Source organism: Anabrus simplex, chromosome 2, assembly GCF_040414725.1.
Source record: "Anabrus simplex isolate iqAnaSimp1 chromosome 2, ASM4041472v1, whole genome shotgun sequence".
NCBI classification, from domain to species: domain Eukaryota; kingdom Metazoa; phylum Arthropoda; class Insecta; order Orthoptera; family Tettigoniidae; genus Anabrus; species Anabrus simplex.
Genome location: NC_090266.1, coordinates 650221463 through 650246026, shown reverse-complemented (window position 1 = coordinate 650246026; position 24564 = coordinate 650221463). Strand labels below are relative to the sequence as shown.

The window sequence follows — 24564 nt, the reverse complement described above, 5'->3', positions numbered from 1 at the left end:
TAATTCCTGTAGTTACTTTCCAGGTCTCACATGCTTAGAGGAGGACTGACTTGACGTTACTGTTGAAGATCCTCAATTTCGTTCGGTGAGATATGGCACAGTTTTTCCACAGTGGATAGAGCTGCACAAATGCACCATTAGCCTTCCTTATGTGTGACTTAACATACTTCCCAGGTAGCAAAATTGGTCTACATTTTCAATTTCCTGTCCATCTGGACAAAATCTTTCTTGGGTATTTGAGAACAGCCTCATATCTTTAGTCTTACTGGAATTTATCTTGAGTCCTGTTTTTCGTGCCTCAGTTTCTAGCTCTTTGAGTTTCTCTTTCATGTGCTGAAATGTTTGTGTCAGCAAGCAAATATCGTCTGCATAATCCAGATCTTCCAGTGTCTCTAGCAGTCCCCACTGTAAACCCCTTCTTTTCTGCGTACACTTCCTCATAATATCATCTATCACCAGAAGGAAGATGATAGGCGACAGGACACACCCTTGCCTAACTCCAGAGGTCATCCCAAACGCTTCTGTTACCTTGCCTTCATGAACCACCTGACACTCATAACCATTGTATGTCTCCTTAATCAGGTTGACTATCTTCCGTGGAATTCCGTACTTCAGTAACAGGCGCCACATGACGTCCCCGTCAACTGAGTCAAAAGCATTTTCAACGTCCACAAAGAGCATATACGTATTAGAGTTCCATTCACAACTCTGTTCAGTGATGATCCGAAGAGAGTTAATCAAGTCTACACAACTGCAACTCTCTCGGAAGCTAGCCTGCTCCTTCCTTAGCTTCTGCTCAATTGTTGTTTTAATGTGGTTGAGGATGATACGGGTGATTACCTTACTGGGAATAGATAGTAATGTAATTCCTCTCCATTTGTTGCAGTTGCTTATGTCTCCCTTTTTAGGCAGCTTAACTATGAGTCCGATCTTCCATTCCTTTGGTATCATTTCCTCCTGCCGAATTTTCTTGAATAAGACATGTAATGCTGCAGCTGTTACATCTGTTTTGACTTTTAAGGCTTCGGGTGGAATGTTGTCTAGTCCAGGAGAATTCCCGATTTTAATCTGTTCAAGCGCTTTTCTAATCTCTTCTATGGAAGGCTCATCAACACAGATGCGAGCATCACCGTCCCATTGCTCTTCTTCGACTTCATCTACCTGATCATTTCCTCGGTTGAGTATTTCCTCAAAATGTTCTTTCCATCTAGCTAATTGTTCATGTTCTCCAGTAACCATAGTCCCTCCTTTACTACGAATGGGACGCTTCTGCCTATGACTCCTCTTAAATAATGTCCTCGTTATCCGATACAGTTCCATCACATCACCTCTACTTGCGGCTACTTCGACTTGGCTTGCGTATTCTTTGACCTGCCTACGTCGGTCATTGCGAGCACTCCTCTTTACTTGTCTGTCACTGTATTTCTTCTCGAGTTCTCTTTTTATATGCCTTGTCCTAGAGTTGAGGATAAATTACTTCGTCTCCCTCCGCTGTTTAATCTTCTCCCATGTCTCTTCTGACATCCAGTCTTTCTTCAGCAACTCTCTATGACCTAATGCCTCTTCACAGGTCTCTGTTCAAGTCTTTTTAATGGCTTCCCATGTTTTCTCTACTCCTTCTAGTTGCTTCAAACCGGTTTTTCAACTGTAACTTAAAGTTTTCTACTATCGGTTCCTTCTTCAGCTTAACAATGTCGTAAAGCATACTTCGCCTCTGGAAAATTCTTGTGTTTGCTGATATCTTGAATTTAAACCAAGCCATCACCAAGTGATGATCAGATCCAACATGTGCTCCTTTCTTATTTCTTACATCATGAAGCGAGCCCCTCCATTTACAACTTACTGCCACATAATCAGTTTGATTATCTGTGCGATGATCGGACGACACCCATGTGACGCATCCCATATGGCTGATAGGGAAAGTTCCTGCAGATATAAAAGTTAGGTGTTTATAAGGCAGTGTCAAATAAACCACCCATGGATCAAATGAGGACATCAAGGAACTGGTCAGCGGTCTCAAGGCCAGAAGAATCATCTTAGTTATGAATGACTGATAGAGCTGAAGAACGTAGTGGAGTCAATCACGAAGATAAATCATTTGGGACTAACAATCTGATCTTACTTTGGAATCTAGTTCGTACCCTGAAAACAAAGAATTTCAATTGTAGAATGGAAAAACAGCTGAAAGAAATCACTACCCTAGGTGGCAGCTTGGAAGAGAAATCCACCGTTGTGTTATGCAATGCATTGGGGCGTAGGGTTCTGGGGGTCCCGACATCTGCAATAGGGATGAATCAGAGCATTCTTGAAATCCCTCCGGACTTAAATTCAAATGAAATTATTTTGCAGGTACTGTAAATGTAAATTATTTGTTAAATGTTGGTAAACAAACAGAATTAGAACTCGTCCTAAACAGAAATCATCTTGGTGCTACAAGAGACCATGTATTTAGTTGAGAATGTGACTGAGACAAAAGATTACAGAATCTTTAATGTTAAACCTGCAATCAAAATAATGAAAGGAATGCCACTTCTAGGTACAGCTTTTTATGTACATAGAAAATTAATAGACAATGCATTAGAATTCAAATCTAGCTCCAAAAGATTCTCTTTTCACAAATGCAAAAATGAAAAGTATACTTTTGTTAATTGTCATGCGCCAATAACACAAATATGTGAGGATGTATTAATGGAAAGAATGAATCAATGGAAAAAGTGGAAATGCTCTAGATGAATGGATGACTATGAACAATTCAAACAACGAAGGAAAGACACTGCAAGAATAATAAGGGGAGTTCAAAGATCTTTCGAAAAACCACAACTTATTGAATTGCAAAACAGTTTTGTTAAAAATAAGACACGAAACTTTTATCAGATTTTTATGAGTAATTATTTTTATTTTTTAATTTTTTTTGCTAGTGGCTTTATGTTGCTTCGACACAAGTAGGTCTTATGACGACGATGGGATAGGAAAGGCCTAGGAGTGAGAAGGAAGTGTCCATAGCCTTAATTAAGATACAGCCCCAGCATTTGCCTAGTGTGAAAATAGGAAACCACAGAAAACCATCTTCAGGGCTGCTGACAGTGGGATTCGAACCCACTATCTCCCGAATGCAAGCTCACAGCCGCACACACCTAACCGATGAGTAATTTAAAGGGCTATCAAGCCCCCATATATGTTTAAAATAAGAAAATGGTAGAATTGGCCTAAACAATACTGACAGTTGTGAAATACTAGTAAAGCACTTTGATCAGCTTTTTAACTGCCCTGAACTAAACCATAAGTTGGAATTCCCAGAAATAAATAAATAAATAAAAAAATTGTCAACCCACTGTTGAAGAAGTGAAAGAAATAATTAGCAGCTTAAGAAACGATAAAGCTAGTGGAGAGGACTCTAACAGCTGAACTTTATAAATGGTCTCAACCAATAATCATTCAAGATCTACAGTTAATCTTTGAGGATATTTAGAGAAATGGGAAGATTCTGGATAAATGAGAAGTCTCATACACCTGTTGCATAAAAAAGGTGACAAGCAAACTGTCTAACTATAACTTACAAGTTATTCTCAAAAATCGTGCTGAACAGAGTAGAAACAACACTTGACAAGCAATTAGGTGAATTTCATAATGGATTTCGAAAAGGTCGATCTTGCTTAGAAGAGATATTTAATTTAAAATCAGTAATTCGTCATAGAATACTGAACTGCAAGGACAAATAGTGATATTCATAGATTTTAAAACGGCCTTTGATTCTGTTGATAGAGAATCATTAGATAAAAAAACATGGGAATTTGGAGTGAAATCTAAATTAGCAAACCTAATATGGGAAACAGATACAGTTTGAAAAGAAAAGGTTATAGGCGAAGTATCAAAACCTAGATAAACACATGTGTACGGCAAGGTGGTGGCTGATTGCCAATTCTGTTCAACTAGATCCTAGAGAAAATTGTAAATATTTGGAATGAAAAATGAAAAGAACATAAAAATTTGCCAATAACTTTGAGGAGAAAAATCAAAGCTGTGGAAATTAAGTGCCTGGCATTTGCGGATGATTTTGCTATATTTTCGAAGAGCCTGATCGATTCAACAACACAAATCAATCTCTTAGAAGAAATAGCCAACAAAACAAGTCTCAGAGTCTCTGTAGAAAAAAAAAAAACAAATTTATTACAAACATAAAAAATGCTCCAAAATTTTTGAGAATGCATATTGACCGAATAGAGAAAGTAAAGAAATTCAAATTCCTAGGAGAGATAATTCAGATAGAAAAATCTGCTGTGGAAGAAAGGTTACACAAGATGGAAAGAGCATATGGCATCAGTCAGAATTTTTACGGCAAGAAATGCTTGCATAAAAATCTTAAAATAACGCACTGCAATACAGTGGTAAAACCACAATTTCGTTAACGCAAGTTTTGAACTATAATTTAGATGGACTGGAAGTACTAGAAAGAAGATTCATGAGAAAAATCTTAGGACCAATGAAAACAACGAAACCAAACCAAACCCCATGGCACTACAGCCCTTGAAGGGCCTTGGCCTACCAAGCGACCGCTGCTCAGCCCTAAGGCCTGCAGATTACGAGGAGTTGTGTGGTCAGCACGACGAATCCTCTCGGCCAATATTCTTGGCTTTCTAGACTGGGGCCCCCATCTCACCATCAGATGGCTCCTCAATTCTAATCACGTAGGCTGAGTGCACCTCGAACCAGCCCTCAGGTCCAGGTGAAAATTCCTGTCTTGGCCGGAAATCGAACCCGGGGCCTCCGGGTAAGAGGCAAGCACGTTACCCCTACACCATGGGGCCGGCGCAATGAAAACAACAGAACAGTGGAAAATAAGAAGTAATAAGGAAATACACCCAAACATAGGAAATGTAACAGAAACAATAAGAAAAAAGGAGATATCTATTTTTTGACATATCTATAGAATGGATAACACTGACAAAACAGATTTGAGAGAAAAGGTCAAGAATGATCTGGATACAAGAGGTCAAGAAAGATTTAGAAAGAAATAAAATGAAATAGGAAGCAATAGAAAGAGCGATCTTTAAAAAGAAATTTTCAAGAATGGAAGGATTCCAAGGAAGAATGAAAAGGAAACCCAGTTTGAAATGGTCCAAAGAGAGAAGATTAAAGCATAGTGCAATGATGAAGGAATACTGGAAACAACAGGGAAGGTGATATGCGGTCCCTAGCATTGTAAAGAAAAAGAATGTTCAGATTCATGTGCATGACAAAACAAGAGTTCCCTTGTGATATGCCTCTGCCAGTATCTAATACATAAATGCTAATTCAGAGTAATAGAATACAAGTTTGCTGGAATACCCCATGCCTATCTTGATTCTGACAGACTTTGGCCATATAGATAAAAACTTATGGAAACAAAATTTCTTCCATCCTGAAGAGGACTGAGGTATTATTGCTAATTCAAGCAGTAAAAATATAGTCATAGATATGGCACAACATTTCAGAGACATTGAATCTATAAACAGAAAATTGAATCTGTGCAACAGAAAATACTGTGTTGTCAAGAACGCTATGAACTTCAGACATAATTTTAAGTGGCTACATGTGCATGTTGCAGTTGCTTAAGTGCGGCCAGTATCCAGTATTCGGGAGATAGTGGGTTCGAACCCCACTGTCGGCAGCCCTGCAGATGGTTTTCCGTGGTTTCCCATTTTCACACCAGGCAAATGCTGGGGCTGTACCTTAATTAAGGCCACGGCCACTTCCTTCCCACTCCTAGCCCTTTCCTGTCCTATCGTCGCCATAAAACCTATCTGTGTCGGTGCAACGTAAAGCCAATAGCAAAAAAAGAAAAAAAAAAGTGCAGGAGTATGGCTCTTACTTTTAAAAAAGTTACGATGACTCCTCTCCATTCATTTAAGTCCCTATTTACCTCTGAAAGTCATACGAAAACTCAATGGACTGATGTTTATCCTTAGGTTGTTTATTAAGAGAGGTTTGCCTAAGAAAGCCAAAACTGAAAATCTGAGGGATCTGAACATCACCAGTGGTGGTACGTGCAAATTCTTAACAAGTTTTCATGAAGAGAATAAGAAAGAATCTCTAAAATACTTTTCTTGTATTATGAATAAATAAATAAATTAATAAATAAATAAAAAATAAATAAATTTGTTCCTTTTGTCAAAAACATAGTAAGGTACACAAACTATGTACATAAATAACCTTCAAAAATACATAAAGTACTAAAATAAAATAAACATTTTCATGGTAAGAAAACAAATATATCTATAGAAATAACTTTGTCAATAAAAATATAAGTTAATGTGTAAAAAAAAAAAAGTACAAATGTAAAAACTTTTGGAGCTAATGTCTCAAAAGTAAGATTTTGTCACATACCTCCTTCATTCACTTAGCCCTGCAATTGGTAGTAATAAGGCTTTCTTCCTTAATGTAGACAGAAGATGGCATTTACTAAATAAGCAATTTTGTTTTACAGATATTAATGATAGACAGTTTATGATTAACATTGAAGCTTTCAGTTCAGAGGGCCCGGGGTTTGATTCCCGACTGAGTCGGGGATTTTAATCGCGTCTGATTAATTCATCTGGCTCGGGAACTGGGTGTTCGTGTTCATTCCAACACCTTTCCTCGTCATATTCAGACAATACACTACACAACCAGCCATCACAGAAACACGCAATAGTGATAACATCCTTCCATATAAGGTTGGCGTCAGAAAGGGCATCCGGCCGTAAAACAGGGCCATATTCACATGTGCGATACAGTTCGCACCCACGACCCCATAGGTGTGGGAAGAGCGGTAGAAGAAAAGAAGACAGTTCTTTCACTCATTTAGTTTTAACATTTGAAGAAAACTTGTTTTTCTACTCTTCATAAGAGTTCATAGATTTGCTTATTTCAATCGATTATTCATCCAACACACTTAAACCGAAAACTTTATTCATGTGACATTAGTGATGGGCAATGCTCTCGATAGTGACGTCATAGATCTTGAGAATCTCGAGACCAGTTCCCCTGTGCTGTGATCTGTGTAACATCCCAGTAACTACAAGCGTAAGCTAGATAGTATATCATCAGTGGTCATTGCGTAAAGTAACGTTCTCATATGGAAATGTGTGTGTCGATAAATTTTATCAAAGCCTGGAAAAGTACCGCATTTTGAACTATGAGCCCTTTAATACCATTAACGAAAGTGAAAACCAGATGTCAGTATCAGTATCTTAAACGGTTCACGAGTTAGTTGTGGTGGACAACTTAGCTGAATAAGCCCGTATAATTTGTTAATATCTGTAGATATACCAAGCTCGATTGCTGCAGTCGCTTAAGTGTGGCCAGTATCCAGTATTCAGGAGATAGTGGGTTCGAACCCCACTGTCGGCAGCCCTGAAGATGGTTTTCCATGGTTTCCCATTTTCACACCAGGCAAATGCTGGGGCTATACCTTAATTTAGGCCACGGGCGCTTCCTTCCCACTCCTAGCCCTTTCCTATCCCATCGTCGCCATAAGACATATCTGTGTTGGTGCGACGTTAAGCAGGTTGCAAAAAAAAAATTTTTTTAAATCTGTAGATAAGATGTACACCTACCTGGATACCTCAGTTGTTGTTGACAGGGTAGCTTCTTGTGATGCAGACCGGGCCGGAGGTTTTCTCTGTGATTATTCCCCTTCTGTGATATTATGTGTTCTTAAGTGCTGGATCATTCCAGAAGTATTTCTGCTGACGTATTTTACTTCCTCTGAACAAACAACATAGCGGACTGTGCTCATCGGATGTTATTGAGCGAGTAGCCATTTCTCCTGAGGGTTCTCTTGAGGTGTTCTTTCTCTTCTTCAAGGTGTTCTGCGTCTGATATCACTCTGGCCCTGTTAACCAGTGATATTAGGACAGCCTGCTTTTGTAATGGGTGGTTATGAGAAGAGGCGTGCAGATACCTGTCTGTATGTGTGGGTTTCCTGTATATTGCGTGGCTCAGAGTCCCATTGATGTTGCGTTTTACTAGGACATCCAGGAACGGTAGTTTTCGTTTACTTCGATTTCCATGGTGAACTGAATATTTACGTGAATAGACGAGTGTTTAGAAAATCAGAAGAGAACAAAGAAAAGGCCGCCATAGGAGAAAACAACGGGAAAGAAGAACTGACCCGCCCGTAAACGGCGATACTGCCATACATTAAAAACACTAAAGACAGGATCGGCAAGATACTGGACAAGTATGACATAAAAACCATCTACAAACCACACTGGAAGCTAGCTTGATATCTACCACTTGTAAAAGACACAATAGAAAGCCTTTCTGGATTAAGTAAGCCGCCTGGCTGTCTCTTGAGAATTCTGGAAGGCATGGGTCACAGCCAGGAAGTGGGCTTTGTTCTTTTGCTTCCTCGCACATTCCTGCAAGCAGTGCCAAGTCATTAGCAAATGCCAAACACTTAATTATGATTCCTTTGTTTTTCGTTCCAAGTCTTAATCCCCCTCTCGTTCTTGCATTCCATTCCCTCCCCTTGCCGGACCCCTGTTCTGACCTCAAAAGGTTCTGATAGTTTGCCCATGAATCTGACTTTAGAGGATGTATTCTTGAGAGTCTCCTTGATGATATTTAAAGTTTTCCCATCCAAGCCAAACTCCTCTAAAATATTGAAAAATGACCCCCTCTCTCTATGAAATCGTAAGCTTTTTGGAAGTCTACAAAAGTCACTATATATGGTTTCGCCCCCTGCTTCTGGTATGCTAAAATGTTTCTGAGGTTTAAGATCTGTTCAGGGCAAGATCTTCCTTTCCTAAACCCTGCTTGATACTCCCCAAGTTGGTAATCCAACTGAGGTTCTGCTCTTTATAGTAATGCTCAGGACAATATCTATAGTTGTTGGAATGCGATTTCAAAGCTTTTTTGTGAAGAGGGTGTATCAGGGCCATTTTCTATTTCTCTGAAATAATCTCTTTCTTCCATATCTCTTCAAAAAAGTTTGGAGTGAGACAATTGTATTTTTGCTTGCATACTTCCATAATTCCGATGTTACCTGATTTTCCCCCGATGCCTTGAAATTTTCCATATGAGTTAGTATTGCCTGGATCTCACTTATAGATGGGGGTTTCGAGTCAGGGATGGGGGATGACTCCAGTCCACCATCGAACGCCATCTTTTGGAGTGGTTCTTCGCAACTTAGCAGTTCCTTGAAATATTCTGCTAGTACCTTACTAAGTGCCATGTTCCCTTTTTTTCCTGAAGTTGGAGAGTTGGGGGATCATATCTGTTTAGCTTCTCCTTGAAGATCCGACAATAGTTTCTCATGTTATTCTTAGCAAAGTCATCATTTATCTTCCTGAGTAGTTGGTCTCCTTGTTCCTTCTTAACTTTCTTGATCCCTTTGGACACCATCTTTGTAATTTCCACAAAGTGTTGTCAGGCACTCTCGTCCTTTTTGGTTTGCCAGATGTCCCACGCATTGTTTCTCAGATCAAGTAATATATCACACTCTTCATTCCACCACCTGTGCTTATTCGTCCTGGTAACAGGCGCAAGCTGCTCTGCCTTGGTTATGAGACTTCTCCGTCTGCTTCCAGTCCTGACCTCCTAGATCGCAGTTAATTTGCCCTATTCCTCCTCCTTGTACTCCTTTATTTTTTCCGGATCATATCTCCTTTGTGCAAGGTTTTCCCTTTGAAAGTTACTCTTGGGGACGATCTTCAGTTTCACATTCGATAGGTAGTGGTCCGAGTTGAGGTTGGCCCCCTTTGAGAACCCTAACATTTTGGATTTCCTTATGAAATTTTTGCATTATTGCAGCATGATATAACTGGAATTCTGCCAAGAGAGGGTTAGGTGATATCCACATCTTCTGCTTTCTTGGAAATTTCGTAAAGCTAGTTGATTTCAGGACCAAATTGTGCGCCTGTCACAATTGGATGAGCCTGACACCATTTTGGTTTGTCCTGTTATATGCTGGGTAACACCCCACTATATGCCTGAACCTTTTCTCTCTCTCCCCCCACTTGGGCATTCAAATCTCCAGAAGGATGATATGTTTCTCAGGTATCTTCTGTATCATGTCATCTAGTTTATCCCAGAATAGTTCCACCTTCTCCTTATTCATTTTTTTTGTGTCAGTATTTATAGGGGCGTGAACATTCACAATTTTATATACTTTGTTGGTCGACTTAAGGGCGAGTGTGGATAGCCTTTCAGAGGTAGACTTAAAGCTTATAATGGACTCCAATACTTTCTTGTTGATTACGAAACCTGTCCCAAGATGGGTAACATTTTTCATAACTCTTGTCCCCGTCAAGTATCCTGAATACTCCCGATTCGAAGCTGTCCTCATCCAAAAACCTGGTCTCTTGTACAGCCGTTATGATGATTCTCTGTTCATTTAATGTGTGTGTTAAAGTCTTAAATTTCCCCACTTTCAAAAGCGAATTTGCATTAAAAGTGGCTAAATAGTTTGCTTTCCTCTGTTTTATTTTGTTTGAGGTTCCAAGATGCTCCGATTCATCTTTGCGTGACATTGCGGACTCCCCAGAATTCAAATGTCTGCTTGCGCACTTATGTGCGGTGAATTGACACATCACACTTTTTCACGATTGATAATTCTTTGAGTTCTGGGGGTGAATTCTAGAGCCACCTTTTCTTACAACTGAGGGTGTTAACCCTATAGGATTATTCACATCTGCCCCTTACATGGAGACAGACGCTGACCAAAGGCTACCCAATTTGGGAGCAGTCGTTTTTGGATTCTGATTTGATTTTTAATTTATGGTGAACTCCACTAGGCTCTTTTGCTCTCTCCACCATTGGGAATCGTATATTCCTCTTCCACTTTTGAGACTGTTGACCAGGTTTCACCTAGTAACCTTAGGCAGAGGCCCTTACAGGGTGCTACTATCCGTAGCCAGATGGACCCAAGTTTTTTAACGAGATGTTTATCCCCCCCCTGTCCTTCATCACTTGCAGGATGAGGCCCCAGGCTTGGGGCTGGCAATGGCGGAGTTGAAATATATATATAATTCGCTGGGGCCATCAAGGACCACGTTAAGTCTTGTTGCATTTGACACTGAACTTGGCCTTCTTTAGAGCCCAAATTTCCCTCATATTTTGTGAGTGGGCCTGCTTACGCTCCTCTGTCCAAGGGGCACTGTGTCTTCTCTTGGGTTGCTCGTCTCGGTTTAGCCTGTTCGTCAATATTTTCTTGCGGAAGAGATCTCTGTTAAGGGCGTCTTCAGCTGAGATATGTAGCATTTGCAGGTTTTCTTTGGTATTTCTAAACCAGGGAATTGTGGTTTTGGGGCTCGAATCAAAAAAGTGAAAGATTTCTTTAGTTAACTTTCTTCCGTCCATTCTTTTCAGATGACCGTAAAATCGTGCCCGTCTTTTTCTGATTGTGTCGGTAATTTTCTCTGTTTTGCTGTAGACTTCCTTGTTGGATCTCTTTTGATGGATTCCATTTCTGTACTTTGATCCCAAGATTCCCCTCACAATTTTGCGTTCTCTTTTCTCCAGTTCTTCAAGGAGTCCTTTGTTGGCATTTAGAGACAGGGTTTCGGCTGCATATAGAACTACTGGCTTCAGAACTGTTTCATAGTGACGAATCTTGGTGTTTTGGGAAAGGCATTTTTTGTTGTAGATTGTGCAGGATATTTGGTAGGCTATTTCCAGTTTGCGTACTCGCTCCTGAAGTGCTTCTTTGTCCAGTCCATTTTTCATGATGATCTCACCCAGGTATTTGAATTTGTCTACTCGGGTGATGTCCCCATATTTTGTATGGAGTTTTGGTGGAGCCTCTTTGATGTTAGTCATTACTTCTGTTTTCTCAAACGATATCTGCAAACCAGTTTGTTCGGCAATTTCCTTCAAAATTTCAACTTGAGCTCTAGCGGTTTCTATGTCGTTTGAGAGAACGGCAATATCATCGGCAAATGCTAAGCAGTCTATTGCGATCCCCTTGGATTTGGTTCCTATTCTCAATGGACTGTAGCTGGTTTCCTGTAATCTCACCCGCCAGGTTCTGATGATCTTTTCAAGAACACAGTTGATGAGTATCGGGGATAGCCTATCACCTTGTCGGACTCCTGTTTTGATGTCAAAGGAATGCAAGAGACATCCGTGGAACTTCACCTTGGATTTTGTATTGGTCAGGGTGGCTCTAATTAATTCCGGCAGTTTCAAATCAACTCCAAATTCATTTAAGATGTTTAGCAGGACTTCCCGGTCAATGGAGTCATACGCTTTCTTAAAGTCCACAAAGACGGACACATACTGCTTGGACCTTAGTGTACAATATCTGATGATCGTTTTGAGATTTTGGATCTGTTCAGCTGTTGAGTGACCTTTTCTGAACCCTCCTTGGTATTCACCTATTTGATGTTCGACTTGTGCTTCCAAACGCTCCAGGATGGCAAGTGATAGAATTTTGTAAGTCACGGGTAGCAAAGATATTCCTCTGTAGTTGTTGATGTCCTTCATGCTGCCTTTTTTTGTATAATGGATGGATCAAAGCTATTTTCCAATCTTCGGGTAGGCTCTCCTTGTTCCAAATTTCTTCTATTTGCTTTTGCAAGATATCAAGTGATTCCTCTGGGGCATATTTCCATAGTTCTGCTACTACTGAGTCTTCCCCCGGCGCTTTGTTATTTTTGAGACGGGCAATGTGGCCCTTTATTTCATCTCTGTCGGGTGGTCTGGAATCTGGGTACCTGAGTAAGGGTTCCTTGGTCTCAATGGCGCTTTGCGGTTTAGAGCAATTAAGTAAATTCTTGAAGTAATCTGCCAGAATGCTGCAATTTTCTTCATTTGACGTCGCCAGTGTGCCGTCCTCTCGCTCAAAGCATAGAGATGGTGGTTTATAGCCAGTGAGTTTGCGTTTGAAGGCTCTGTAGTACTCTCTGCTTTCATTCTTCCTAAAGTTTTGTTCTATCTTTTCAATGAGAGATTTTTCGTATTTACGCTTCTCAGTTCTGAACACCCTACCTGCTTGGGCACGTTGGGTTTTGTAGGTTTCCCAATCATTTTCTGATTTCGTAGAGTAGTACTGTTTCCACGCATTGAGTCTTTCTTGGAGGACTGATTCGCAGGTACCATTCCACCAGGCATGCTTTTTGCTTCTCTTGATTTCTGCAACGTCTTTGGCGGCCTCAACAAGGAGACTTTTGGCGTTGTTAAAGTCACAGTCATTTGGTCTAGCCTTCTCCTGGAACTCCTCGACTCTTTGCTGAAGTTTATCATTGTAGAAGCGTGTGATCTGTTTATTTGTCTTCCTTGTGTTTGCGGGAATTGGTTTGAATTTGATAAGAGACATATAATGATCTGAGGCCACATTGATGCCTTTCTTTACCTTGACATTTATAATCTCAGGGCTGTTTCTCCTGGAGATTGCAACATGATCAATTTGGAACTCTCCGAGAGCTTGGACGGGAGAAAGCCAAGTCATTTGCTTTCTGGGTAGATGGCGAAAGTGGGTCGACATGACCTGCAGGTTGTGATTTTCGCAAATGGACACCAGTCTTTTGCTGTTGGGATTGGTTCTTTTGTGAGCAGGGTAATTTCCTATAACTTTCTTGTACTTCTGTTCACGACCTAGTTTGGCATTGAAGTCACCCAAAAGAAGCTTGACATGGTATTTGGGGATTTTGTTTAATTTTTCATCCAGTAGGTCCCAGAAATTATCAACTTCGTCTGGATCAGACTTGTTCTTATCGTTTGTAGGAGCATGTGCGTTAACTAGGGCGTAGGTTTTGTTCGCGTATTTAATTGTGAGTATAGACAATCCGTCATTCACAGGTTCGAAATTTGGAACAGATTTAAGGATCTTGGTTCTAACAGCAAACGCAGTTCCAAGCATCACAGCTCCGTTGAGGATTGCTCTTTGCGCTTTGCTCTTGAAAAATCGGTAGCCTTCGGATTCAAAAATCTCTTCATCTGGGTACCTTATTTCGTGTAGGGCCATTATGGATATCTGATTTTCGTGAAGAGCTTTGGTGAGGGTTTTCAGCTTGCCAGTTTGTGTAAGTGAATTTATGTTGAAAGTTGCTAGAAAGGTTTTAGATTTTGGCCTGAGTTTTTGACTCTTCGGGGTACACCGAGACGCTCCGACTCGTCTCTTGCATGATGTCGAGTCTCCCCCAGAATCCGAACGAGACTCGTGCGCCGTGGCGTTCACGACTAGGGATTTATCCGAAGATTTACCCCCTGGGGTATGTTTCTTGAAATGTTGTGCCATCATGCTTTTTGACTTGACTTTGCTTTGGACGGGTACCCATCCTATTACAACTAGGGTTGTTAGCCCTAGAGGTTGCCTCAAGATGTTTTCTGGCTTCTGGTCATTTACCAGTCTTCGCCGTAACCCTGGCAAGGGACCAGTTTTTTTTTTTCACGGTGGTATTTTATTTCCCTACTACCCTCTGACTCTGCTGGCGGCAGAGCCAGCGAGCTTCCCCAATTCCAATGGGACGTGCCCGATGGAGGTTGGTTGGTTTCTTTCTTTCTTTCTTTCTTTCTTTCTTTCCTTATTTATTTATTTATTTATTTATTTATTTATTTATTTATTTATTTATTTATTTATTTATTTATTTATTTATTTATCTATTTATCTATCTATCTATCTATCTATCTATCTATCTATCTATCTATCTATCTATCTATCTATCTATCTATCTATCTATCTATCTATCTATCTATCTATCTATCTATCTATCTATCTATTTATTTGGTAGTATTTTTGACACTGACAGGCAGGGAATTCTAAAGTCTGGAACGTGTCACAGCAAAAGAATTTTTATACATAGAGAGTCGGTGAACAGTAGTAGAGACGTAGGAACTACAGCTGGTATTACTGCTGTGAAAGGAGGACAAATACTTACGCTGGGATGAATTGTATAGCGGTCTGCCTTCAGTGAGCAGTCAGTATATCTGCATTAGCATGTGATACGTTTGTCAGGTTTCAACCATGAAATAGTGTGATAGTATGGGGTGAAATGTATCATAACCCAGATTGTAAATAAATCTAAGGCAACAATTAAGCACTCGCTAAATTTCAAAGCCTGCTATTTTGTTGTGCGTACAAGAATAACGTTACAGTAGTCGAAGGTGGGAAGCACTAGTGATTGTATGAGTTTGACTTGCTCATTTCATGGCAATATATTGCTGTTTCTCTTAATAGAGTGAAGTATCAAAAAGGTTTTTACAAACACTTTTAATATATGCAGACCAATCAAAGTTTCAGTCATTGTCACACCAAGATTTCTCACAGTTTGGCTGAATAACTGGAGGAACAGTTTTGTCTTGTAGTGTTGTCAACAATTTTTGTGAACCGATGTTGATTACTTGAATCTTGGGGGGGTTAAGGAGGAGGGAATTTTTCAAGGAGTGAGCATTAAGTTTCTGAAGGTCAGCATTGATGTCAATTATGGTTTGAGGCAAATCAGAGATCTTACAGTGACAGTATATTTTTAAGTCATCTGCATAAAAATGGTGGCTACAATTCTTTAAATTATAAGATATGTCATTTATGTACAGAATGAAGTGCGAAGGGTCTAAAATATTGCCCTGCGGGGTGCCTGCCATCCTGGTTAGCCAGTGAGAGATTTTATCAGGGGTTATAACCTGTCATGCATGACCTTTGAGGTACGATGAAAAGAAATTAATAGTTCGTTAGTCGAAGTAGTAAGATTTCATCTTGTTTAATAGAGCCTGGATATTTTTAGTGTGAAGTGTGATACTGAAATCAAGGAGTGTAAGTATTGTTACCAGTCTTAGATCCATTGTATGTTGTATGTCTTCTGTCACTTTCAGCAGGGCTGTTGCAGAGCTATGTCTCTGCTTGAAGTCAGATGGCAATGGGTCTAGGAGAGAATCGTCGTTTAAATATTCCAACACTTGCTCATGAACCAGACGCTCAAGTGCTTCAGAAATGGCAGGTAGAATGGAAATGAATCTGTAGTGAGATGGTTGGGAGGGGTCTTTACTTACTTACTTACTTACTTACTTACTTACTTACTTACTTACTTACTTACTCAATTTATTGTAAGTTATATCTTGTAAATTTTAAGTGTATTTCTGAGTGTTTATGTTGTAATTATGTTTCTATATTTGTGTAAGGAAATAGTTGAAGTTGTTTTCTATTAATTTCTGTGTGATAGCTTACTATTATTACTAACAATAATAGTAATAATAGAATGATTGCACTTAACCTCAGGAGAGGCCTGGTGTAGGTCTTTGTGTTTGATGCCCATGGTTCACATGTGTGTCTCGGTGTGGTGGTGGTGGTGGTGAGGTAAGGAAAATGCTAAACCTGGTATTGCCACATAGTCCACTCCTGTCAAATAACACCAAATGTTCTGCCAAAGGCTCAACATCTCCATCGGACCAACAAATTGCCATCAACAGTGTCATATGCCATTACTATGTATGAATACTGCAGAAAGATTGGGAACTGAACCCTGACTTTTGGCACACAATCTAGTGATTAGAAATTGTATACCACCACCTCTCTTACACTGCTGACCAACATTCTGATTGTGAACCTTTTTTCCACTGATGGGACTTGAGAGTGCTAACCATGGTATCAGACCATAGAGATTTGTTGCCTGAAAGATCATGGCCACCAGGTGGACTATATTATTATTATTATTATTATTATTATTATTATTATTATTATTATTATTATTATTATTATTATTATTATTATTATTATGTAATAATAATGCTGTTTGCACTAGATTTGTGAAGAACTAAGGTTAATAACACCAGTAGATATAAAATGCTGACTGGAAAAAGTTTTTATTGACTGTAAATGTGAGAACAAACAGTAATTGAACAAAGGAAGATGTCCAGTCAACAAGAAAAGAAGTTGAAACTCATTTCTAGGGCAGACTTCAAACTATATGTTCAAGAAATAAATGCAGGAAATGCTGTCAGAATAGATGATGTCTGCTGTTGAGATGATAAAGGCAGCTGGGCTTTTGGGGCTTGAGACTACTGTACATGGACACAGGAGACGGTCCCAAAATTTGGCAACAAAGATATGAGTTATGTGAAAATTAGAGAAGAATTATCTTTATATTGTTGTTGTTTGAGTCATCAGTCCACAGACTGGTTTGATGATATTACCAAAATTTAAAAAAAAAAAAATTGAGTAAAGAATTGAAGGAAATGTGTAAATACAACTGCCGAGACCAGTTTGATTATGAAAGAGGTAAAATTGCAAAGCCATTTTCCTGAGACATATAATGGAAAAAAGTAGAATGTGACAGTTAATGACATTTATTGGTTTAGAAAAGGCCTATGATTACTGTTCCCAGGTTTAAGTTTGAGAAAGTCCAGTTCAGAAATTAATTGGATTATTGATCAGCCTTTAAAATGGTAGGAACTGTGTGTTTTCAAAGCTGACAAAACAGACGAGTCTAAAATTGAATCGAACTAAGACCGGGAAGTATGCTGTTACAGCATCTTTGTTGTCTGTGATAGTGATGGATGACATAATGATGGCAGCTTGAGCACCTTATCTATCCATTGAGTCTTGTGCCTGAAAGTTGTTGAAATTCCCAAGAGTTCCACCATCAGCTGCCATAGTAACCCTGAGCATCACTGAAGAGGCTAGGTCTACCAGGGAATGGGGAGTTGGGTCGTTTCCTGTTACTTTCCTCACCAAGCCAGAAGGTACTAGTACATATCAGTGTCACTGAAATATATATACCAACTGAGCCTACTCGTGACACTTCCACACCATACATTTTAGGCATAGCGGTGTAACGAACGTTAATACTAGTGTCATTTGACCAGGTGATACTTTCATATGAGACTGAGAAAGACAGACAGACAGGTCAGTGAAGGCAATAAATTTGCTTTATATCTTTTAAGACCGGGCAAGTTGGCTGTGTGTTTAAGGGTGTGCGGCTGTGAGCTTGCATCCGGGAGATAGTGGGTTCTAATCCCACTGTCAGCAGCCTTGAATATGGTTTTCCATTTTCACACCAGGCAAATGCTGGGGCTGTACCTTAATTGGCAACGGCCGCTTCCTTCCAACTCCTAGGCCTTTCCTATCCCATCGTTGCCATAAGACCTATCTGTGCCGGTGCGACGTAAAGCCACTAGCAAATATATATGTAGATATCTTTTAAGACGAAGCACATTGTTAACACTCTGTCTTACCCAAGATGGATTTGAAATTAACAGGATGCTCAATGTTATTGGAAACCATCTGATGCAGAGGTCCAAGAACAACTTGATGCCCTCAATTGGAAGTTTGTATTGGGGAATTGAGTATTAGTGTTGAAGAAAGCAAAACAGACTCTGAGATAGACATGTTAAAATTCTTGGAGAACTTCAAGTACTATACTTAAGAAATGAAGTGAGAATTCAAGATTTGGTCTCGAAATTATCAGGAGGATACAGCTTGTAAGGATATTTTTATTACACAGTATAGGATCTGCTATGAGACAAAGATACACTTACTTTTGCTTAGGAAATTGTGCACTAGGAATATTACATTACATACCTGTTATAACATATGCTGCTGAGATCCCTGCTGTGATAGAAGAGATTGAAAGTCAAAATTACATTTCTGAGAAGTATGTTATGAAAGACAGGAGGAAATAGTACAAGGAATGAAGATATAAGAAAGAGTAATGGAGGAAAAGTAGATAAATAGGAGAAAATAAACTGTTATGGCTATGTTATGCATGATCGGAAAAAGAATACCAAAACAAACTAAAATGAAAGGAACCAGCCTGACAAGGGAAATAACAGGTAAGACAGGTTGAAACGTATCCTGATTGTTTTTTTGTTGTATTTTTTACACAATTGTACTGTAAGAGGACAACGTGTCGTAGCCCGCCGCCGATGAGTGTGGCCTGCGGGACACAGACTTGCTTTGCTCCGTTGGCCGGCCGAGTTGCCGCCAACTAAAATTTCATAGGCCGCCGAGCACGGGCTCTCACCCGGCCGGGCGTGCATGTGGAAAATCAGCCTCCAGATGTAACTTCAAGTCTTCTGAATCGTGTGGCGAAACTCTCATATAGATCAATGGGAGGTAGCACGAGTTTCTTACATGTTGGTATGGGCAGACAGCTCTGGCCTCCCAGGTACTCAAGGCCAGTTATAAGCAGGGTTGCATGCGCTAGTAAGCTGTGGGTTTTTTCACTGCATACAGCAGTAACATAACAGTGTTGATGGTTGTCTTGAAGAAAGCACGACAGTGAAAATGAGTTCCTCGGAGGATAACATACATCTTTAAACGTAGCAGAGTTTTTAATGAGTTATTTCCGGGTATGTCAGTAAGTCCAATTGAACATACAAAAATTATATTTGAAAACTCTATTCCAGTTTCCAGGAGGCAGGAAGGGGAGATAAAATGTAAGTGATGAAGATTTACAGCTGTGGGCTTTGAAAATTGCACATGAACTGTCTATCAAAAAAGTAATTTCTCCACCTCTCATGCTGGAATCAGCCAATTCAAAAAAAACACAGAATTGGGAGTAACAAAATTACAAAATTTTTAACCCATTCACATATTCAGGATGAAAAACAAAACGTTGAAGCTGCAGAAGTATTTCTGGAGAGGGCTCGAGGGCAATTTCTCCATTACACCCTGTCCTCTATTTACAACACTGATCAAAACGGGTTCGAGCGCGAAATACGATGGAAAAAGACTATCCTATGTAGGTGAGAAACATACACACGATAGTTCCTCACATATTCGTGCACCATAACGCCAACAATCAGTATGGACGGTTCTTTGTTCCCTAAATTATTTATTGTACTGCAGGGGCCGGGCAGAAACTTCGGTCCCCTTGTTAAAAAAAAAAAAGAATGTTTAAAGGAGATAACATCATTGTTATTGCCACAAAATCAAGAAAAATAGGGAAAACAGAGTTGAAACTATGGTTTAGGGAAGCCTTTTTCCCGTTCTCTGAAGACAATTGTGCCTTGCTTTTTGATTTGTGAACCACATACAGTGATACAACTTATCTTGAAGACATACCTCCACACAAACAGAAACTGCTTCAGATTCCTCCAGGTAGCACAGGTGTAATTCACTGTTCGACAAATTCTTCCGGCAGAGGAAAGCTTTTTACCGCTAATTAAGTAACTTCTTGTAATGATGTTAAAAGTTGAGGGTCACCACAGAGACACAATCCTTAAACTGCAGTCTTTCATACATTTTCAGTTATCATCTCCACAATTTTGGGATATGATAAAATATTCATGGTTTGCAACAAATTACACAAGAGAGCGACCTCCCAAGTTCATAGTGCCTGCTAAATATTGTTTGGAGAAGAAGAAAGTAACGTGTGAAGAACAGTGCAACAATGAAGTTCTAATTCGTTGTGCTTGGTGTACAAAAAACTTGTGTTATCATCATGCAGTTTATACCAGTCATTTCTGCTATACTTTTGTGAGTGAATGACAAGTGAGTGAAGCAATACAGCTTCAGAGCAGGTCAAGAGACTGCATGCATATATGGCCCGCCACACCACAACTCTGAGCTGGCTCAGGGGTATCCATCTGTGCCACCGGTCATGCTTGCATACCAGGTTCCGAGGTACGATTTCAGAGCCTTGAGGTTAAATCTGGAGGCCGATTCTGTGCACAATACCCTCTTACAGTACGATGATTGTGTCAAGGAAAAAGTTCAGTATAGGTTTGCCCTTATCTTACCTGTTACTTTCCTTGTGAGGATGATTTACTGGATTAAGAAGAAAAGAAGAAACCGAACCTGGACTGGAATACAATGATAGATAAGGAGTAGTTGAGAGAGAAAGTAAAATGGAGAGAAATGATGAGTTGGAGGAAGAATTTGTAACTGATCTGCTTTCACAAAAGTAAGCATTGTGTATGTATAAAATTTATAACACAAGCAAAGGATTATATGGTGTAGACTGTTTGATTTAAATAAGTTGGGTAAAATAGCCGACTATTATAAACAGTGACATCAAATAATCTGTACAGTATAATTTATTTCTAATTATGAATTGGATTAATTTTTAGTTTTAAATAATGTTTTATGTTTTACTCTACTAGAGCATTAAACTAAGTGAGGTTCAGGAGTCATTGAATAGGGTTGTGCTTTTATAGTACTGTCCTTCATTAATTTATTTTCTTTCTCTTTTAGTAATTGTGATGCTGCTTTGGGTAAGAATTGTAAAGCAACTATAGATGAAACTTCTCAAGAGCCCACTGGTGCTGGTTGGACACTCTACAATAATGTTGTGGTGAGTTTTTTTTGTTTTGTTGCTATTATATATATGTAACTGGCTAAGAAACAACCAAAAAAAAAAAAGAGAAATTTTTTTTGTTAATTTTATAGAAATTTGTCCAATCCTGGATATTCATGTAGTTATTTCTGTGCCTCTGGTTATCATTGGATTTAGGAGGTCAAATAGACTGTATCATGATCGACCAATCTAAGGCATTTGATAAGGTATATCATGGGAGACTACTGAAAAAAAAAAAAAAAAAAAAAAAAAAAGCGCAATTGGACTAGGAAAAAGAGTGACACCGGGCGAGTTGGCCGTGTGGTTCATTTTAAGAATAATAAGACTGACATAATGACAAATATTTGGATTTTAACCAATACATACTGCACTAGTGTTACTCCAGTAATATAGTGAATAAGACAAAGGTCTATAATACAGGATATTATTAGCTTCATAAAATCGTTAAACATACAATGAAGGTTCAAGGACAATTATACAATTCAAGAATATTGAATGAGTACAGTTAGCCAGATCTTACACAAAGGTTTTAAACAGATGGTTAATAGATGAGTTTTGTCTATAAGTTTTAAAGACAATGTTAATACCAAGATTTTAGACAATTGTGTTTTAACTTAAGACATAACTTTTTAGTTTTTACATGATCAGTAAAATATAGTAAGACTTGTCACTCATGCTTGTAAAGCATATTTTGAGCTCAATAGTACATGTTCATGATCTTATTAAACCTTGAGTAAATGTTATTTGGCTGATGATGCACACTAAAGGAGCGAAACATGTACCATGTTAACAATTTAATAAGGAAGTAATTCCATATTAGCTTATAATGTATTGAATAGGTGGTCTATAATAAAATTTTAATAATTTTATATCATAAGTGGTATGTTCCGAGCTGTCAGTGGATAGATGGCGTGTAATGACATCAGTAGACGAATAAGTTTGAGTGGTGTCTTTAAAAGTAGGAAAGATCACAATATGAAGATAAAGTTGGAATTCAAGGGGACAAATTGGGGCAAATATTCTTTTATAGGAAGGGGAGTCACGGATTGGAATAACTTACCAAGGGAGATGTTCAATAAATTTCCAATTTCTTTGCAATCATTTTAAAAAAGGCTAGGAAAACAACTGATAAGGAATCTGCCACCTGGGCGACTGCCCTAAATGCAGATCAGTATTGATTGATTGATTGATTGATTGATTGATTTGTGTATTTGCTTAACTGCAGAAAGCCCTTTCCACCCCTGACATCAGAAAAAATGCTCTCATTATATTCCATGCATCGAAAGGGATAGGGCAGAACTTTGTGATAAATGATGAGTTGTTTTGCTTTTGCAAAAGTAAGCATTGTGATGGTATTTAATGTATATGTTTTCTAGTTAGTTTCATTTAACTGTTCATAATATTCAGTTATTTAACATTTTTATTCCATTTTTTCTCCTTGTATGGGTTCAAAGAAAGTTTTAATGAGTTAGCTAAGTATTATAATTATTGAAATTAAATAATTTAAACCATATAAATTCCTGTAATGAACTGAATATAATTTTTAAGTAATGTTGTGTGTTTCACTTGAGTAATGTGTTAAGTGTGGTTCAAGAGTCATTGAATGGATTTGTGCTTTTATATTGCTGTCCTTCATCATTGACTTGCACGATTTGACTCTCATTCTTATATATGCAGTGTAGACCCATGTTCAATGTTCTCCCCAGAAATTTTTGTCAGCTGGGTGGCATGAATGAGCAGCCGGGCAGGGAATACTACATAAAAAACTAATCTGATAAAATTTCAATTTATTCCTCTCTGGGCATTAACAGTAATATTAGATAGGTGAACATCAACTGCAAAATTGAAGTATTTTAGTGTTATCACAAACAAAATATAGCAGTATTTTGAACTTCTAGTGCCCTACTGCTCGTTCATAATCATGTAACACCGAGGCTTACAACTCTGTTGCTGTGGAGTGTCATACGGATTTGTAACGTCATGCGGAGTGCTCGCATGTGTTTCTGTGCTAATTCAGATACTGCTAGCGCACGACACTACATCATAGTCAAACTAAATATTTAAAGTCCAATGCAATTGGTGCAATTATTCTGACAATAATAGAGATTTATCATTTAAATTAACAGTTCTACTGTATTTACGTTTTATTTTGGAACACGCAATAACTCGTGTATTATTATTATTATTATGTAATTAGCACATATCTAGGTTATGTTAGCTGAGTGATCTATAAAAATGGCAGGGCGGTGCATCCATTTAAAAGGTCCTAGGGAGAACACTGCACGTTGTTAATAAATTTTGTAAGTGGCAACTGATGGAGAGAACATACAACTTACCAATAAGGATGGTGATATCTACTACAGAACTTAGGAATCACTTTTGCATTCAACTTTGGAATGTTGAAAGCATTTAACCTACCCTCATACCAGAGCTGTTAATTCACCTTCCATAATAAGACTGGAAAGCTTTACCATCAGGAGATATAAATCTTAAATCCTGGTGCTGACAGTAGCCATCTTGTGCATGGCCTTTTATGACAGATATGACATGATACCTTATTATGAGTCTGGAAGAACCTATCCCAGTCTTTGATTATACCATGCATTGCTGGCCATTAAAATTTTAGCACCAAGAAGGTTGCATCTGATGGATCCCGCACTAGGGGAATGCATAGAACAGGGTAGGACAATCTACCATAGAACAAGCTACCCTGCTTCAAAATTAGTTCTCACGTTGGAATCGGAGCAACCACTGTGAAGCAAATATGGGATCAGCTCCGTGATGCAGCACTTGTGCCAGTGATGACACTTGTAAGCTGTATATAATAATTGGAGGTCGGAGAGCTCTCATAGTTTATGCGCACAGGCGGATTTAACATGCTGCGCTGAAGAACGCTTCAAGCATACAAACAGGTTTCCACATTTCACCACGGGAGAATCGTGGCCTATCGGGATTGTGGATTACCCTTATTGCAAAATTAGTTCTCATGTTGGAATCGGTGCAACCACTGTGAAGCAAATATTGAATCAGTGTGTCAAGGTGGACGGACTGAGCCATATGCATGACGCAACATCCCCACTGCTCCATGGAGCACAAAGACAGATATCAGGTATGCATAACGATTCCAAAAGAGCAGATTTTTATGTAATATTAACCTCCAAATATTTAAATATGTAAAAAAAATTGTTAAAACATGTCATGAATACCACGTAATGTCAGAATCAATAAAATTATGTAGCATCAAAATTTATTAATGTTCATAAAATCATAAGCTGCCATGCTTTATTTTTATAATCTTGGCCTATGCAAAGACATATAGTCCTTTTAATAGTCCTTAACAGAGAATGTTGAAGTTAGTATACTTATGAAC

At 38.9% G+C, this 24564-nt stretch overlaps 1 protein-coding gene across 5 annotated transcripts in view; it reads left to right on the top strand.

The window, feature by feature from the left end:
* The window catches only part of LOC136862991 (uncharacterized), a 414724-nt gene that overhangs the window by 269807 nt on the left and 120353 nt on the right, over positions 1 to 24564 (top strand). For all 5 annotated transcript variants that reach the window (XM_067139297.2, XM_067139298.2, XM_067139300.2 and 2 more), the window contains one exon: positions 21092 to 21191. In XM_067139297.2, the coding sequence (XP_066995398.2) occupies positions 21092 to 21191 (100 nt within the window). The remainder of the gene's footprint in view (positions 1 to 21091; positions 21192 to 24564) is intronic.